Raw genomic sequence first — 19,604 nt, forward strand, 5'->3', positions numbered from 1 at the left:
TGGAAATAAGATAATTCAAACCTGGAAAATATTTATGATTAGAAGGTCCTATTACTGTACGTGTGGTTATCAGACCAAAGGTTGAAGGCAGTGCGGATTCAGGCCCAGGTAGCACTGTGACATGACAATGCTACTAAACATGGGAACACACTAGGAATGTAGGCAGCACTAAGAAAGCATACTAAGCCAGGAGTGGGGTGGAGTATGGTGTTCAGTTCCTTTCCTCCCCAGTGCATGAAATGTCTTGCGAGCTGGTCTCCTTGGTTTGGTGGGAAAACAGTTGCTCAGAACAGATTGGTAGAGCCAGTAGCAAGTGGAGCCCTACAGAACCAAATAGTGCAGACTTGGTGTGGCCTGGTTACACATCAAATGTTATTTAAACATCACTCATCATAATGTCCTTGTTGTGTGTATCCATGTATTGCTCTCTAAGTACTACATGGACAACATATTTTTCAACGGATGTAGAATTCGTAGAAAATTTCCATGCCCATGGAAATATTTCATCTTCCTCGGCCGCGCCCCGCTGATACGTATTTCCTTCCCCTACTTCTCCTTCCATCCCATTTACCTATAGCGTGCTACAACCCCGCTGTGATAACTTGCATGATTACACGATTTGCCGTGTGTTATCCTAAAGTGCAACCTCATCATTAAAAACTGTTTTATTACAAAACTCTTGTTAATAAAAAGTGTTAACAAAGTTCCTAGATATTACATAGGAATTATAGTGTTAAGTGATATGATTGATATACATGTATGATTATTATGAAATGCAAAATTTGTTTCGGTTCCAGTGGTAAACCAAGAACATTGTGAAACAGTGTCAACTTTCAACTAAAATATAATACTGATGCCATTACTATCGTAAAATTGTACTTTACAATCACTAAAAAAAAAAAAAAATGAGAAAAAAATATTTTTAAGTTTTAACTATGTTTGAATTTGATTCAGATTTGATACAAAAATTGTGATAAGATTTTGTAATAGTATGATATATACAAACTTATTTTTTTGCAAAGCGACAAAGTTATGGTCCCTCCAGGTTCGTATTATTAATGTTTGACTAAAGTTGAGCAAGGAAATGTGCCGTCCCCCCGACAGGACGGCCCTGGCAGAGGCGGAGTTGGAGTACGTGCCGTCACACCGAAGCCGGGCGGTGGTCGCCCGCCTGCGCCTGACCCGCGTCCCGGACCCCGCCCGGGGCTGCACCGCGGGCCCCGCGTACGCCCTGGTGTGGACCACCACTCCCTGGACGCTGCCCCTCAACCAGGCGGTGTGCTACGCCCCCGCGGCGCGCTACACCCTCGTCTCCTTGGACGACTCGGGGGACACGTACGTGGTGGCCCAGGACCTAGCCGCGGAGCTGGGCAGACAGCTGGGGGCGACGGTCGAGGTGCTCACCACGTTCGAAGGTTGGTGCTTCACGGGGTGAGGACATAGTGTTTGCTTTGATTTCATACAGAACATTCTGGTTGTTGATACAGTATTGGTCTTGCTTTTCTTGAGAGGTAATGACCATTATTTGATAAATAAAATTATGTGGGACGTGGTCCAAACAGTTTTCTTCACAATCAATTTTTAAGGTTGAAACCAGCAGAGAGACATATATTACACATTAGTTTTTATCAATGTCCACTAAGTGCTTTTGTGATATCGGGTTTTAACTTGCCTTTGTCTGTGAGACTAAGCGTTCGAGAGGACTTGGGTGAAAGTCCTGGGCCATCGATACTGATTTCTCATCTTCATAGCTTTCATGAAATCATTCCAGGAAAATCCTGAGAATGGTTTCTTATAATAGGCCATGTACAATTATTTTTTCAATACCTCTGCCATGTGTCGTGTACATCTATCTTTTTGGTGACCATGTTGATTAGACTTAAAACTAGAATAAATGAGTACTGAAAATTTATATCTTTGTTGTAGGCCTGTGCGAAGCTTCGACTAAGCGAATCATTCTAATCTCTTTTTAATATTTGATTAGACTTCACCAGGAAATTTGCTATTTGTTTTATTTGAAACTTCAATCTTGAGGCAAAGCTTTGCATCTGATGTGAAGCCTTGCGTTTGTTACAAAGCTTTAAAACAATGGAAGCCTAAGATTTGCTTATGAAAAGATAAAAAATTTTTTTTTAATGTTATATCTATTTTTTACTTGAATAATGTGTGTTACTTAAAAATCAAGAGGTTGCAGTCCATTTGCTTTTATGAATGCTCAAAATTAATATTATGCATGGTTATTTTATAACTTTTATTAATTGGTGTTGTGCATAGAGCCCAATTAGTTAATCACTTAATCAGTTCAAACATTACAAACTTTAAACAGTTTTTTTTACTTCAATCCTGTAATTTATAAAATAAGTGTAATACAGCTTTACAGAGAACAATATTCGCAATTTGATTGGACTTTGCAAATATTCTAAACTTTCAATTTGATATTCGTTTTGCATCAAAAAACTAATGTTTGCACAGGCTTGCTTTGTTGTTAACATATTTCCCTCCTAGGTTCGTAACGTAATATTTGATGTTATGTTCTTGAAATGGGCATATATAGGTTAATGGTGTGCTGGAGACAGTGATTTATCCAAAAAAAAATGTGTTCTGTCCTAGGCAGCTGCCTGAAAGACTGCAGCTACTACCATCCTTTGGATGAGAGAGCGCTGCCATTCCTGCCCGGGGAACACGTGACCACCGACAAGGGCACTGGATTGGTCCATTGTGCTCCCGGACATGGTCCCGATGACTTCCTGGTAGCACTCAAGCATAACATTGCAGTGGTAAGATTTCGGACATGATAATTTATACTAATTGAATCCTCTAGGGTTGGTGAATAATCATTTCAGATACTAAATAGTGAAACATTTTTTTGGGCATGTTTGTAATGGTTGTACTACGTCCTCAAACGTCACCTTTTGTTTGGGTTTGAAGAAATCTGAACAATTTTATTTAGAACTTTGGGATGTTCTTATGTTTTTATAATCAGAAATTATATATGATTAGGTTTTTTGGTATGTTGTAACAAACAGCTGTTTGTTTTTTAAGAGGTATTTTTACGTTTGCAACATGTTTTATGAACATATTTTCCTTAATGTAACTTTTTATTTCAATTTCTGATTATTTGTTTGCTTCATAGTGAATAAGCTACTAAAATTATTTTTACCTGTTTGTTTATTTGTAGTTACATTTGTATTAGGGGTGCACAAGTTGAGTTGAGTTTTAAGTATTCGACTAGTCCATAATCTTAAAGCTAGAAAATTTTTTAGATGTTTACTTTTTTTAATAAAACATTCATGAAACATCTTTAATACATACAAATGTGAGTAATCTGGGCTTATATACCTAGTAATTGTGAAGCTTATACAAAGCAGTTCTGTAGGTAAACATGATTTGTTGATTCATATCTCATTAAAAAGGTATTTATTACAACTTAAGTACCTTCAGCATTCGACACTTATATTTTTTGCCATTTCAAATTTATTAACAATGTAGATAGTTAAGTATTGAATTTGCTAGCGATGATGGCTGATTTTACATAATTTCATACTGTAGTTATGATTTTCATTTTTGTTTGGGCGTATTTGCGGTCATTTAGCACATCGTAGTCATAATTTTGTTTATGGTAACCTGTATTACAAACACTACAAACACAAAAAAATAGGTATAACTTCTATGCAAGTGCCATACTCAAAATTTTTTAGAATTCACTGCAGTAACAACTGTTTCCTAAAATAAGCTTTGAATATCCTTTTCCATATAAATATGATTTACACCATGTGTTACTGAAAAGAAATAAACTTAAGAAATACATGTCTGTTTTACAGTTTGCCTGGCTCAAAATAATAATGGCGCACATAAACGTGAAGTGAAGACAAGTGAATGATGCCTGATTAAGAAACACAGATAAAGCACCGTAGTTACCATAAAAGAATTACCATAAAAATAACTACAGTTAATGTGCAAACACCATAGTTACTGCAGAAGTGCAATAACTACCATGCATGTAACATAGTTATTAGTTACCATACACAAACAAGATATCCATTGGACACATTAAATGTTATGGCAATTCTACATCACCCACTGAGCACGAGCACAATATTATCGTACATACACCCTGAATATTCTTGTACTGGGCGTATATTGTGTAGGGGAATAACAAATTTGAATATGTAAAATAGCTATAAAATGATAGTGTGGGTGTGAAAAATTGTTTTCATTATAATACCAAATGAACATCCTATATTTAAAATCTTTAACTGCAATGCAACTGGATAAACATATTTTAGTCATTGTGCTTTTTAATGTAATTTGAAAGCGTTCATTCTATTTTTGAAGTGAAAACTTATTTAGCCGCGTTGAGCGATTTTTGGTAGGGGCAAAACTTATGGGTTCGCATCACCGACATGCTAGTGACGTGTTGTGCCAGACTGACGACGCGCAGCGGCCTGTGTTTATGTACACGCATATATACACTAATACATTGTATATACTCAACTGTATCATGTGCATGTTGGACTCTTTTTGGATGGGTAAAATCTTGTGAGTTCACGATGCAGTAGTAGCAGTAGTGAAGTTAAATAGACTGCAGTGAACAATTTTCTTTTGTTTATTTATTTAAGTAGTGAATTTTGATTATTTGTGGTTTTAAGTTCATAGTTATTTTGATTTTTCTAGGATAACTTCATTTATTCTAATTTTAAAGTTATAAATTTTTCATTTTATTTTTATTTTCCAAGGAAATTTTAACGTGTGTGGTACATACTATGAGTATTGGCTATTTTTCAGTAGTTAGTTAAGTTGAGGTTATTTTTTTATTTATTTTTATTTATTCACTTAATGAATTTCTTCAAGTGTCAGGTTGTTGATTTATGAGGTAATGTTGATGATTTGTGGATTTAAGTTCTTTTTTTTTTTTTTCAATGATATAACTTTATTTCTTCTAATTTTAAAGTTATTATTGGTAGGGGTAAAACATATGGGTTCGCATCACCGACATGCTAGTGATATAACACCAAAATAATTTTCTTACATATATTTTACGTAGAAATGATGTCATATTACACATTTAAAAACAAAGTTGTAAGTTTTCACTTCTGTTGACAGTCGCGATGACTAAATTTTTTAAAATTAATTGGTACTAGTTGCTTACAAATTTTTAGTTATGAAAATTCAAATAGCTAACTTATATTGAAATATACAGTTGTAAAATTATCTTGTAAATATAAATACTGAAAGTAGGGTCCATAGGCTATCCTATTATGCAGTTAACACTGTGATAGTGAGTAAAAAAAAAACATTTTGATATACTATTACAGTGTGTACTTTTGTGCCACTATATTCTGTTAGTTGAGCTTAAAAAGAAAATGCAAAAAAAAAAAAACACTAAATTTTTTAAATAGACAATTTTTGAAAATAAAAACATAAACACCTACTTCTGTTTTAAATACAAAATTGTCCTTGAAAACAAAAACCTTTAAAAATCTTGTCTCCACATATCATTAAAAAGAATGAGTCATTCCATTATGTATGTACCATGTGAGGACGGGAGAGTGTGTGTATACAAGATGCGTCTCAATTTGACAGACATACATTGGCCGCGGGTTCATTACGACAAAATAAGTTGTTGCTGAATAAAATTTTTATTTTTAATAATAGAGAAAGTATTTAAGATAGATCACTGAGCATATGGAGTGTGTTCAATTCATTGAAGTTCTACAACCATATTGAATTTTGTCACTGTAGCAAAATTTTCTGTGTTTGTAGAACTTCATTCAATTAAATATGATTCGGAAGCTCAGTGTTCTATCTTAAATACTTATTCTATTATTTATGATAAAAATATTGTCCACTACCAACAACGTATACCAGGCTAAAGAAGCACTTTAGGCCGTAAGTGGTACAGATATTTTCAACCTAATTTGTCGAGACGATCCTGCAGCCAAAGTTTGTCGGTCGAATGAAGAACTGGCCGGTGCAGTTGCACAAGCTTGCAGTCTGCCCTGACCCCTCGCTACCGGTCGCGGTGTAGGAGTGCCGGGTGGACGAAGACGGATGCTACACGGACGAGGTGCACCACGCCCTCCGAGGGCTGCCCGTGCTGACGGCCGGCACGGAGGCGGCGCTGGAGGTCCTGTCCCACGACATCCTGCACGAGGAGGAGTTCGTGCACAGCTACCCGTACGACTGGCGCACCAAGCAGCCCGTCATCTGGCGGGCCAGCCAGCAGTGGTTCGTCCACACCGACAGGATAAAGCACGCCGCCATGGTAGGTCCAGCGGAACCTCGTCGCTAATGCAAGCTGGGTTTGATTTCAAAAACACTTTTTTTTTTGTGGCCATCCAGATGGTCAGAACTGGTACGCAGGGAAGTAAATTTATTTTTAAAATAGTCTTCAGTATGGTATTTTACTTGTGTTTTTTCTGGGAAAGCCATTATTTTTACACTTTTTTTTTTTTTAAAAGAACAGGGTAATTGATGAACATTTCTTAAAGTTTAAAACGGTTTCACTTTATCTCCTTCCATTGTACGTAGTCTTTTAAAAAAATTAACGTAAATTTTATCTAGGGCTGGGCCGATATACATACCAGTTTTCAGCCATACTGGTACAGAACTGCCAACACTGCAGTTACTCTATGCACTGTAGAGATCCTGGATAAAATCTAATTACGTATTTATTTATATATTTGCCACATGCCCAGCAACAGCCGAGGACTGTTGGAGAAGGCATGACACATGCAGACAAGGACAATGGGGTCACTGCAAATATGTGGACACTGCCCCTCTGTTGGCACCAAGAGCAGGTAAGCTCAACCTGAGGGGAATGTGCAGCAAGTAGGCACACCCGTGATTGGCCAACACACGTAGGACTAGCGTGCCACGTGCTTGCAGTGACCAAGGTTGGGGATGAACCAGGTAGTTTTAAAAACCAAACTACCTTTTTTTTGTTTAAACCAGGTTTTTTTTTTTTCAGTTTAAATCAGCTTTTTTTATTATGTTATTTTGGTTCTCAGCATGTTCAAATAAAAAGCCATACAACATCCAGCTTTCTGTCACTCAAGTTGAACCAGAAAAGTTATAACATCAAAAAACTGAAGTCCAGAAAATCTGCAAATCTAACTGGGACTCAACCACAGAAAGGGGATTTACAGTACAGTTGGGGATTTTCCATAGTATAAGAATTTTTTTAATAAATGTATTTATTTCCTCCTTTTTTATATAATTTGACTCAAATTCACTAATTATTTTAATTTTAAGGGAGTTTTTAGCTGGGTATAATTTACAACTTAGTATTCTGATAATGTAAATGATAATATCTTGATTAGTTTATAATTTCTTGTTCCTGTAAATCACAAGAAACTTTAATGAGCAAACTTTTGTTATTATTAGAGTGGAATTAGGCCGTTCATTAAAAAGAATTTATTTATTCTATTTAAAAATAAATTGTGTAAATTTTTTGTAAAAAACTCTTGGTTTTAACAGTGGTTTAAAGCGTTGTGTTTTTAAATCCGCCAACAACAACCAAAACAAAACAGATACAATCAAACACAAAAAATAACAAAATCTAAGGGTATAATAAATTACAGTAACAATATAAAAACAAAGAATAAATATTAAAATAACAAGATGAGCTTCTACATCAAACAGGTCATAAAAAAACACAAATGAAGTGAAAATGGCTATATTTACCACTTCATTGCTGAAAGAATTAAAAAAAGGTGCAGTATAATCATAGTAAACAAAGCTACATATAGCTATCAGCTCTGCTCGAACTGAAATCCCAGGCTTGCATATATCTGCTATGCAGATACCCTCTTTTTAATGTGATTAATATTTTAAGAAATACTTGTGTACATACTAGCTGTTTGGTCTTAAAACCAAACTGGCAGAATGTTAATAATTATACTTACACCCACCCCTCGAAGTAATGCTCAAACTTGTTCCAGGAAAATAGAGCGCTAATCAAAACAACACTAATCATATCCATATGTTAATCAAAATAATTTGTTTTCCAATAGGTTAAGTTTGCCTACTGACTACCATTTTTATCAGGCACTGCTACCATTAAAATTTACTTACAGTACAGTTATATGTCTAAATACATTACGTATTTACCCACAGAAGATGGACCTTTGTATCGCTCGCACCCTTAATTTTGGGCAAAAAATCTAACATTTTCATGATAAGGGTCACCCTCGAATATGAGTCGTGCCATAAAACTCTCCAGTAGAATACAAATGAAGTCTTTATGGTCCATGTCTGAGCTTATTGGCACATAAGAAACTAAGCAACAGCACTGATGTCCTTCGTGTTTCCCTTCTTCATCCTTAATGGCCATTCCTCTTCTTTCCCCCTTCCCACTAGCACTATCTAACAAAAAATACAAAGGAAAAGTATGCTATTTTTTATACCCATGTTTCCCTGCCCCATCTTCTCCCAGAGACAAAAGACTGCAGGCTATTTCCTTGTAAATTTTTTTGTCAGTTTCTTCAATGAAAACAAGCATGCCCTTTAGAGTAGTTTTGTAATAAATGAAATGTTGCAGTAGAGAGCGTAGGAAATCTCATGCAAAAACACACAGTTATGTCACAAAAACTTGCCAAGATAGACGTAATAATTGTGTAGGTGTCATTTCAACGTCGAGAGAGGGAGTGAGAACCATAAACACTACAGCTTGGTCACACGCACTCAAACACACATGCACGCACTCCCTTCCCCCCTTTCTCTCTGTCTCTCTCTCTCTTGCCGGTATATCTTTAGATTCCCCTCTAGCCAAGCGCCCGCACACTTGGTGGCTGGCCCGCCCACTTGGTGGCAGACAGTCACGTCACATGCTGCCGGCTGGGTGGTCGCATGACAGGCTTGACACTCACTGCTGAGATATTTTAACTAAACCATTTGTATTTACTCGTGACATATTTATTGAAAACCAATACAGACTATGTAGTTATTTAAGCATATAGTCAACCACAACAGCGCAATGTTAATTTTTTATACTCAAAATGGAAATTTTTGGATAGGGGCTGCAGTACATGTTATTAAACAAAAAATCAACATTAAATCTGTGACCCATTAGCGGGTAAATATGGTAAATATTGAATAAAACTTTGAGACTAAACAACCTAAAATTAAATTTAAAAAATTTACATACCATATTTTTTACATAATAGGCTTGGGTTTAGCATTTGAAAATAGGCGCTAACAACAAATCTGAGTTACAAAATAATAATATTATTAATATAGGAGATATATTTCAGTACTAATAAGAATTAAAAAAAAAATAAACTTAACATTTTTAATTATTAGGAAGATTATTTAACCTGTAAAAGTAATTCCTGACACTGTTGTTTTTACTAAATGTGTGTCTGTCATGATTTGCCACTAGTGCATCTTAGTAGGTGTGAGGTAAAATAGCCCTGAAAGCTTCTGGCTTTTATCTCCAGAGCTGCTGCTGAAATGCAGGATGGCATAATATAAACGTTGACTAAACACACAGCCTTGTCAGAGATAAATACCCAATGAAGGAAGGGAATAGCTATTAAGGAAAGATCAAAATATTATTTGTTAATTAATCACATTATTAATTCCTTGCTACACATGTATTTTTGTCATTGTGTGTGCATAGAAATAAAAGTTCACTTAAAAGAAAACAGCGCCACTTGTAATCTATGACCGCACTACTTCAAATCATGCCATAATTTATTGGTGTCGTTACTTCAAAAGTGCGCTAATTGAACAGTGTTCCTTCAAGGGGGTATGTGTGTGTGTTTATTACTACATGTGTGTTTTTACCATTTCTTCAGTTTTATATTACAAACAAATTATTTTTTTTCCAGTAGAAATAAAAATTGGTATTTGTGGTATTGGTGTAATTTTCTGGAATAATTTTCTGTAATGTTCTTGTTAGCGATACCCCTGATATCGCCAAAACTTTGACATTGTAATCGGCATTGGCCCAGTCCTGATTATATCAAAATTCAAGAATACAGTAAAAGAAAGGTCTTTAATCTATTATTCCATGGTTGGTACATTGTATAAGACAGTAATTGATATTGGCTGCCAGGTCCCATTATTGCGCTGCCTGACTTTTTAGTTCACTCAGAGTTAATAGTTGTGGTCTGTTTTCATTTCAGTACAGTTTCACCTTACTTGACGAAAGGTGCCTGGAGAAATAACTCAGTTTTAAAATACAGTAGAGTCTGGATTAACTGAGTTAATGTAGACCGCGGCAACCTCGCATGAATAAAATCTCGAATAACATAGATATAATAAGAAAATCTTGGTTTTCAGTTGGCGCAGTGGTGTAATTTTTTTCGGGTGAGGTTTTTCCAGCTATTCTTCAGTGTAGATTCTTCATGTCATTCCATGATTCGCAAAGGGCATCTTTGAGGTTAATTATCTTTAGGCTTTCAACAATTGTTAAGTAATTTTCTAGGTCCTCAAGCAAATGTTTCAACAGTCTTTGCTGTCAGTGGGGCTATAGGTCAGCTCGGATAATACAGGAGCTCGGTCAATCGAGACTCTGCTGTATTTAAAAGTTAAGTGTGATGCTGCTAGGCAGGTGGAGAGGTTGAACTGAAGCTGTTGTCATCGTCTCGCGACCAACGCGAGGTCTGGGGGCCGTGCGTGTGTGCGGCAGGAGGAGCTGGGAGGCGTGCAGGTGCATCCGAAGCATGGCACGGCCGCGGCCAGCGCCAGGAGTCTGGCGTCCCAGTTGGAGCGCCGGCCATACTGGTGTATATCCCGCCAGCGTGTCTGGGGCACGCCCATCCCCGTCTTCTACCACAGGTCCGACGGCCGGCCGCTGCTTTCCAGGTGAGTCCCCCCTCCTTTTCCTCCCCTGGGACAGGCACTAGGTCAGAGGTGTTTGTAAAACAACCTGTGCAGACCTCAGTGTCATTATTTCAGGCTTTGGTCAGGTCACTGAATGGGTCTGAGCACATCGAGCTTGTTCGGGGTGTCTATCAGTTTCAAAAGTCATGCAAGTAACGAAACTGATGGACTGGTCATGATGGTCGCAAAAGAGTCCCAAAATAAGCAGTAATGGTTTTGGAAGTCACAAAAGTTAAATTTCCAGAAACATTTTGCTGACTTACATTTTGTTTCTTGAAGCCTCACTTCTGTTTGTAGTTGTACATCAACTATAAATGTCCGGGATAGGGAATTTTAGCCGGGAAAAATTCGGGTGTGGAAAACAATTGCCCGATGGAAATGGAACTGGATAGGGAATCATTCAAAGTACGTAATAAATTTAAAAAAAATTCCAGACTATTTTGAAAGAAAAATGTTTCCTGTTTATTGTGTAGGACCAAATCTAGTAATTACACTTTGATAGAAGTAGGTAATTTTCAAGGAGAGAAAACGAAATAAGGCTTACCTGGTTTAATTTTATAATAATCGTGAAAATAAACAAAAAGCCTTACCTGCAAAATAGTGATGAAATTAGGTCATATATACACTTATAATTCTAATTATTCATTAATTTTAGTTACGTATCAATGCCAGCCATGTACTCACTCAGCAATATACAAACATGTTTACAGCGAATTTCCACTCAATTCTGGCACTTTTATTAACGTTCACATTTGTTTCTAAGGGCAAATCATCTCATCTATGGTGTCAGATAAATGCGGCAAGTAAACTACTACTACCATATAAACATGGTGGTAGTAATATTATAACTATAGATTTAAATATTATTTCAATTTCCCTTTTTACATTTGTCCATAGTACACCTTTGTTTTTGTTAATGTATGCCAATCTCCGTACATTAGTCAGATGCACATCATCACATGGTGTGGGAGGTTCGGGGTTTGAGTTCCGGTTAAGGTATGGGTGTAAATTTGAAAATAAGGTATTATGATTATAAAGATATGATAAACAGTTTTGAATAAGGATTGGATTCTCTGGTCATTGACATAAAGCTGTTGACTATATAATTGTAAAAAAAAATTGATATGTAGTCTATGGTCAGAGCCAATTTTGTTTATTTTCTTCCGATACTGAGGCGTTAAATGACACAAACAAATAACTCTTTTTAACACCTTTGATATGTCTAAAATTTATGTTTTCAGTTGTGGACAAGATATGTTCCGCTACCATTTCGTAACAATAATGAAATAACATCTATTATTAGTTGTATGTTTTGAATGCTGAATAAAGTGCTAGTTTACGATCATGCCTATGAATATTTTTTACGCCATTGTTAATAGTTTCAGTTTGAACTGCTAAAAATGGAGCGTGTTTGATCACCAAGAAGTATTGAATCAGCTTAGAATGTAGTGCTATCTTTGAGAATAATAATTTTTTAAGTAGTTTGGAACATGGACATGTATGCTACCTGAATAAAATCAAGAAAAAAAGAAAAAAAAGCAATTTCCCGTCTGATTTTTTAGGAAAGATAATTCCTAGTTTTTCGGGTAAAACCCGGATCCCACTCAACTCTACTATAAATAGTTAGAGACTGCCCGCTTGTAACAGTTCGTTACATACAAAAATAAAAAGATGTTCTTCCCTTTTTCATTCGAGAGTTTTATTTTCCGAAAGACGAAACAACTGAATCCAATCACTTTCAATATGTTGCTCACTCATTCAATACATATATCCGCCTGTCGAAAAATGCTCGCAGCTAGGGCAATGAAAATTAACGAAAACAAACGTAGCTGAAGTCCTTCAGTAAATTCTTACTGTAAGTACATGAAATCAGTGCGACCTCAAACAGGGCCACACTCAGCGATACCGAATTTCGCCACGAGCCAAAACGCTGACGAAGGTGATCACAATTTCTAATTTGAATGGCCGAATTAAATTATTCAAACAATTAGGTTAACTGAAACTCGACATGGCTTTGACCACCAACGTTAAATTTACTATCCTGCAATGTACTACATTTTTGGCGAGAAGCCACCGAACGGGCCTTCCTGGTGCAGCGATCGGCAGACGACTGGTGAACTCATGACACCGTCTCCTCCACGCAGGGAGGAGAAGTCACATGACCTCACCGACCAATCACACGCACGCTTCATTCACACTACACATCACAAGCCAATCAGAATACAGAACACACATTGAAAACAGTTTTCTACCCATAGAGCGAGGGACTTTACATTCTCTCTCTCTCTCCCACATCGTGAGACAGCAGTTATCACTTAGCTCCCACGACCAGTGGGGAATCACAGCTTTTGTCTCTGTCGTACTGGGGAATCACTGTTTCTATCTCACTTTCACTCCTAGGCCTCTTATGCCTCTCTCTTTCTACACATTACCCCAGACACAGTTCTTTGTTCTAGAGTCATTATGTAACATGTTAATGAAAATTAAGACCAGCAATCATAATACAAATTACTTGACAAAATTCAACTTATTTATAAAAACATGAAATAGTAGGCAAAACAGGCAAAAATCTAGTACAGCGACTTATTTGTGAATAATTACATTAAAAAGTAGTAACGATTGAAAATGTCTGTTAAAATACAAGGTACATTCTTAAAACACACAGCAAGTGAAATTTCAACCCTTAAATACAAAAAAACCTGTAAAAATGTCATTAGAAAGATTTTTTAAGAAATGTTTAAATTCATGAAAATAGTTTAAAAGAAAAATATATTAGTGTTGGATTTATTCCGCCACAACGAGTGCTACCTGAATGTCACCTTTAAGCAGCGGCCAAGGTCAATGTCCGCTCACCTGTATAAGGTATTGCGCCTTTCGGCTTTAAGGTTGGTGGAGAAGTGCGGCAGGCATCGCGACTAGTAAAATTGTGATGTTGCAATTTTTGCCCTCAATCCCCGCCGCAATTCAAAACACCGCAACGTAAGTACTGAATCACCTGATATTCATCGTACCAACTGACTTATGGTTAAGTGAGAAGCTTTTTTTTTGTACAAAAAATAAACTGCGTTTACGATACTTTATTTTTACGTAAACGGCGCTGCGAACACGGCACATGCAGTATTTTTTTAGTGGGCTGGCGGTGAAATTTTATTTAATTCTGAGATTTTAGAAGGAGTTTAACTTTCAAGAGTTCAGACTTTTAATTCCTAGTGGGCAGCCCAGATAAACAATACCTGGACTTGAACTACGATACCCCCAGAGACTGTTGGTTGTAATATTTTTTAAAGCATTGTTTTAATTATAGCTTAAGATTCTTTGTGTGTTAATTACTATTTTAGCCAACATTTTTGTTTACTCTAATTTGTTTTAGCTCGGCCGGGCGACGCGCGTATACTAAAGAAATTGTAATATCATTTGAATGTTACTTATCGTTATATAAATTTATAAATTTATTTACCGTATTAATGGAACTATTGTACCTACATCATGCTTGTTTTCTTAACTAGTAAAAATATGTACCAAGCTGCCGAAATAGTTTTGTTTATTAGCCACCTTTTTTTATAAATGCTGGGTTTTTCCGTTATTGTTTTTTATTAATTTTTATTAAATTATTTGGCTCCACATCTTAAAGATTTTAGGATCAGTTAGATGTGCCTCGAGGAGACCTTGGTTTTGGAGAAAGTTTATTTAAACAGTAATGTGGTTTCCGTCTCCGAGGGGCCTGACTGTTCCTGGTGGATGTGGGGGACTGTGGTTGGACTTGGGTGCAAAAATACAGCAAGTCACAACTCACAGCTTCATTTGTGTGGTAAAATAAATTTTAATCAAATGGTCTAAAAAAATACATTCAGAACAATAAAAATAAATTAGCAAAATTGATTCAGTGAGATGCACAATAAAAATTATTCATTTCATTTTTTCTGATCCATGCCCTTTGGTACAATATTTTGTCCGGAAATAACAATATTCCTTGAATTTCAAACATGAAAAAAAAATTTTTTTATGATTTGAATTTAAGTTTTGGTTAAATGCTACTTAATTCCATGATAGAACTTGCATGTTGTATGGTGTATTAACACTATTAACTTGTATTTCGTTGTTATGCGGTGTTTCAACATACTATTTCAGTTTTATCGCAATTCACTTTATAATTTTGTCCTTAGTCATGTGCAACGTTTATAACTGTGGGTGATTGCCTAGTTTGGAGTCGGAGAGCAGAACTCGTGTTGTGATTGGACATCAGGGTTTGCAGTTTGCAGCAAGATAGCAGCACTCTCATCACTCTTGTCTGTTCATGCTTGTGAGGACATTTCAAATGTTATTTTTATTTTTTGAACCCTACTACTTCCCATTAGATTTTGTATCAGGGTAGACTAATGTAAAGTCCATTAAATTTTTTTTTTTTTTTTTGAAATTTGATGAGTTTAAGGTATTCTTTTGAAAAATATAGGTTAAAGTATAAAAAATTTCTTGGTTTCCATTTTCAAAATTTCTTATGTGTGAACCAATTATTTAACTTACTCTGAAGATTGAGATTTTATGACAAGATAGAAATGTAACACACTTTTGATTTATGCTGTCTGATTTGGTGTAGCTTCAGTATATTCATATATTAGATTTTTATTCAACACGAAAGCTACAAGGTTGGAAAAACACAAAATGTGAAATATCTCCTGAATAAAGGATTTTTCTCATAAAAAATTACAAGTTATTCTTTTGAGTTTTAAACTGTAGAATTGACTCCCAGAATTTGGTAATTAAAAACTGAGACATCATGTATACATGCATGCACAAATAATGAAAAATTAATGTAATTATTTAGGTATTTTCAGTGTAAAACTGCTTGTGTCATATGTTTTTGCTACATGGGAAAAAATTAGTTGGTACGAAGAGGGCCAAACCAAGAACATGTATGTCATGTTTCTAGATCGCTGATTGAGCACTTGTGTCAGCTGATGGACACTCATGGACCAGACTTCTGGTGGACTCTGTCGACGGAACAGCTGGTTACGGCAGACTGGCTGGAAGAACAGGGTGTCTCGGTCGATGACGTTGAGAAAGGCCAGGTCTGAGGTCAACCTTACTTTGCTCATAATTAGGGCTGTGTGCTTCTGGTTTTTTTATTGATCGGTTCGATTCCGGTTTGGTTTTACATCAAGAACCTTGTTTTCGGTTCCTTTTTATGTTCTTATAAAAAAAACATTTAAATGCTACACTAAATATATAAGTTTACTGTGTCATTGTTTGGTTATTAAAAAAAAAAAAAATACAGAAAAGAGGTGTGCACTCTTTGCATTAGCCTAAAACTGAATTTTTTAAAAGTAATTTTAAGCTAACCTCTATCCTTGGAATAGGTAGGCAAATCATTACTGGCGTCAAAATCCTGATGGCAAAAATCATTCTAATTTTCTGCTTCAGCATTTTTGGCAATTAGTTATATATTTTTTATACAAATCAAATGTAATTTAATCTATATAATCTACAATTTTAATGTACTTTGTTTTACAACACAATAGTTTTTGCTAGCATGTATTATTTTATTGTAATTGGCCATGAACGTACTAAATGCCAGAAATCATAACATTCTGACCAGCAAAAACTATTACCACCATTATTTGAAAGGAACAGAAATATGCCATATTGTTTCAGTGGTGTTTGTGCCATGACAAATTGTTTCATTATTACATATTTGAAATATCTTCCTTGTGAAAGCAAAGATCACATGTAAAAAAGTTTTAAGGAGCTAGTTATTATAAAATTCAGTAATTTTATTAAAATAAACTATGCTGTAACGAACAAAACAAATTACCAGAAGAAATTATGGCCCAAAAATTGCATCTTTCTGTTCCTATCCCTCCCCAAATTCTTCGCAAACTATACTCTTTGATATAAATTTTTTGTATGTTATTACATTGTGAGATGTTGGTTACATTGAAAGAATGTGTTTGCTTACCTTTCTGCATGATAAATGTATAGCTGTATGAGAACCGAAACAGAAGATTTGAAAAATTGGCTGGGAAATTACGCGGGGTCGACGACCTGTCAGCTAGACTTCATTATGCCAAATTTCTGAAACCCTAGTCATTTGTATATTGGTTGCTGTCCTTGAAACATTCTTATTAAAATATCCCTCTTGATTTTTTAGTTTTAGTTTTATCTTTATTATTCAAAAGCTTGGTGGTTTCTGTTTCTGAATCTAACGATGAATGATTTTTTAAATTTTTTTTATTTCCTTCAAATTAATTGGCTACATTTAGAAGTTTGTGACTTTGATATGAATGTGAAGTCATTAACTTTTTCATGTGCCATATTTATGATGTTTATTATTGTAGGATTGCATAAACAACAAGAATTCCATTGTGGCCAATAAGACCATTTGTTACAAGATTAAAGCATGTAAACATTATAAAACTTAAAACTCTCACAGATATCTGACCCAAAATTAATGATAATTTTCAAAATCTTGCAGAATTTTTTTTCCCGAGAATTGTTTCATATACATGTAGATGTAGATAGGTGTTGAAAAAACAGTTTTTTATGCTAGCATATTTGGTATAATTAGAGTTAATGATATTTTATTAGATAGTGGAGGGAATATAATGACGTAAGAGTTATTTTGAGTTAACTATACATTTTTTACAGTTTTTTTATATTAGTGATGGGTGATATGGAAAAAAACAGATACAGATCCAATTATAGATACATTTCTTTAACAGATTCAATAACCAATACAAAATCAATTCAATTCTTTCTGTAAATATTCACAGTGCAGGTCTTCAGAAATTCACTATTTGTAAATAATAAAATAAGATAAGTCAGTACCTTATTAAAATTCTGTATCAAAAAGTTTTTTTGGTGGTTGACAAAACACTTTTACACTGCATAAAATTTGTGTATAGAAAATAAATATTAAGCCTTTGACTAATTAACAAACATATAATTTAAGTATAGCTTTTAATTACAGACAAATTCAAGTAAAAGATCCCTGCAGTTAAATAGAAAAGGTGGGGGACTCCTGAATGAATGAAATGTTTACTTATTTTTCATGCGTATCAGTTTTTTAATAATAGGTTGGGAACAATTATATTAAAAATCTGTAAAATTAGGAATATTGGCTGATACAATACTGAAATAATTACATTGGTTCATCACAGTTTTATATGGCTGTGAAAGAAAAATTATGGTAGTATGAATTTGAGATTCATGTTAGTGCAGGACAAATCATACATTTTAACAGTAAATACCTGCTTGAAAGTTAAGAGTAAAACTTAAGGTAAGGTGCACAACTCTCAGTCAAGTCCAACTGTTACCTCACTGGTTTATGTGTTGTCGAGTTAAACCACTTCCCCTCCAGTTTGCTCCAACTAAAAAATTGTAATCTTTTGTGTTGCCGTATTGAAATTGAAAAAAAGGCCCAATTGGTACTAAAATTAAGCATTTCTCAGTGTTTTAATTCACCAATTCCAATTCTATGTATTACAATATTATTGGTCAACATAATTACATTTTCATCTAAGGAAATTATATGTGAAGAAGTTTTTATGCATTTGATTAATGTTTTACAAATATTATTTATGTAATATTTGTTTTTATATAATTATTACAGTTAGTTGTGTACGTAAAGTATAACACTGTAATACGTCGGATTAACCATCCCTGGTCTCTGCTGGTAATTGTTTGATAAGTTTTACAATAGTGGATATTTTCTCCGTAGGTCCCTAATTGGTAATTGCACACATTAAGCTCTTTAGACCCTAGAGTAAGAGTACATCAACTCAAAAACTTATATTTCATGTGTAACCCTATCACTCATAGGTTATCAGTTACATTTTATCAATTTAAAACATAAAATTGTATTACCTACCTACTTTGTATTTGAATTAAGCAATTTTTTTCTTCTAATTCCTGCTAATGATGAAAATTATCTAAAGTATTAAGTATTAATTACTATAATTTTACTGTATTAACAATAATTTTATGATGTATAAAAATATAAATTAATAAAATTTATGAACATGGCCATAAAGAATACTCATAAAGAAAGTTCACTATGACACAAACATTCCTAGTTTGTATAAACTCATATTGAAATTTAAATTGTCTACCACAGTGGACAAATATTCTGAAATGGGTAATACAGTATATGCTCTTTAATATGGCACTCTTCATTTGATTTGGAAAATTCTGTAATCCGGCACAAATCGAGCTGCTCGGTTTTCGGATTATTCTGGGTTGATTCGGGTATTTGTTGATCTTGACCAGCCGGGTCATGCCACTCTTTTGGACAGTGATGCTTGTGTGCAGTTTTTTCCTTGCTATTAAACAGCTTATTACAACTTGTTTCAAATATTGTTTTGCATACAGGGCTGTCAAGAGAAACTTGGTGCAGATAATTTTGTCAAGGCTCCTCCCAGTTACTTAATGTACAATTTTTCAAATCCCCAAAATTTAAAAAAAAAAAAAAAAAAAGAGAGAGACTGAACATTACTGTGACCATATTTGTAAATGAAAATAACTTGCAGGGTTTTGAGTGACTTGTAATTTTCTTCCTATTATCATGGTAAACTAAGGCTTCCGAAAAATCTTAAATTTCAGTTGAGCCCCTCCTTGTGCCCAGGTCCTGGGAATTGGCCCCCTCCCCACCACACACCCATCCTTAGTCCTTTTAATGTTAATTTTTCTTTGTTATTCCCATCAAAACTATATTGACGTTCAAACTGTGGTTTCGAACGTGCCGGGTTAAATAGCCTTTACTGCGATACAAAAGTAATTAA

The 19,604-nt window shown here is 34.9% G+C and overlaps 1 protein-coding gene across 4 annotated transcripts in view; it reads left to right on the plus strand.

Annotated features, from left to right (window-relative positions):
* LOC134531843 (isoleucine--tRNA ligase, mitochondrial) overlaps positions 1-19,604 on the plus strand; it is a 48,431-nt gene that overhangs the window by 12,223 nt on the left and 16,604 nt on the right. For 3 of the 4 annotated variants that reach the window (XM_063367825.1, XM_063367826.1, XM_063367828.1), the window contains exons 6-10: positions 1,105-1,415; positions 2,611-2,777; positions 6,029-6,265; positions 10,637-10,812; positions 15,758-15,896. In XM_063367825.1, the coding sequence (XP_063223895.1) occupies positions 1,105-1,415; positions 2,611-2,777; positions 6,029-6,265; positions 10,637-10,812; positions 15,758-15,896 (1,030 nt within the window). The remainder of the gene's footprint in view (positions 1-1,104; positions 1,416-2,610; positions 2,778-6,028; positions 6,266-10,636; positions 10,813-15,757; positions 15,897-19,604) is intronic. The other variant, XM_063367824.1, reaches the window with a different exon arrangement.

The sequence above is a fragment of the Bacillus rossius genome, chromosome 5 (assembly GCF_032445375.1).
Source record: "Bacillus rossius redtenbacheri isolate Brsri chromosome 5, Brsri_v3, whole genome shotgun sequence".
NCBI classification, from domain to species: domain Eukaryota; kingdom Metazoa; phylum Arthropoda; class Insecta; order Phasmatodea; family Bacillidae; genus Bacillus; species Bacillus rossius.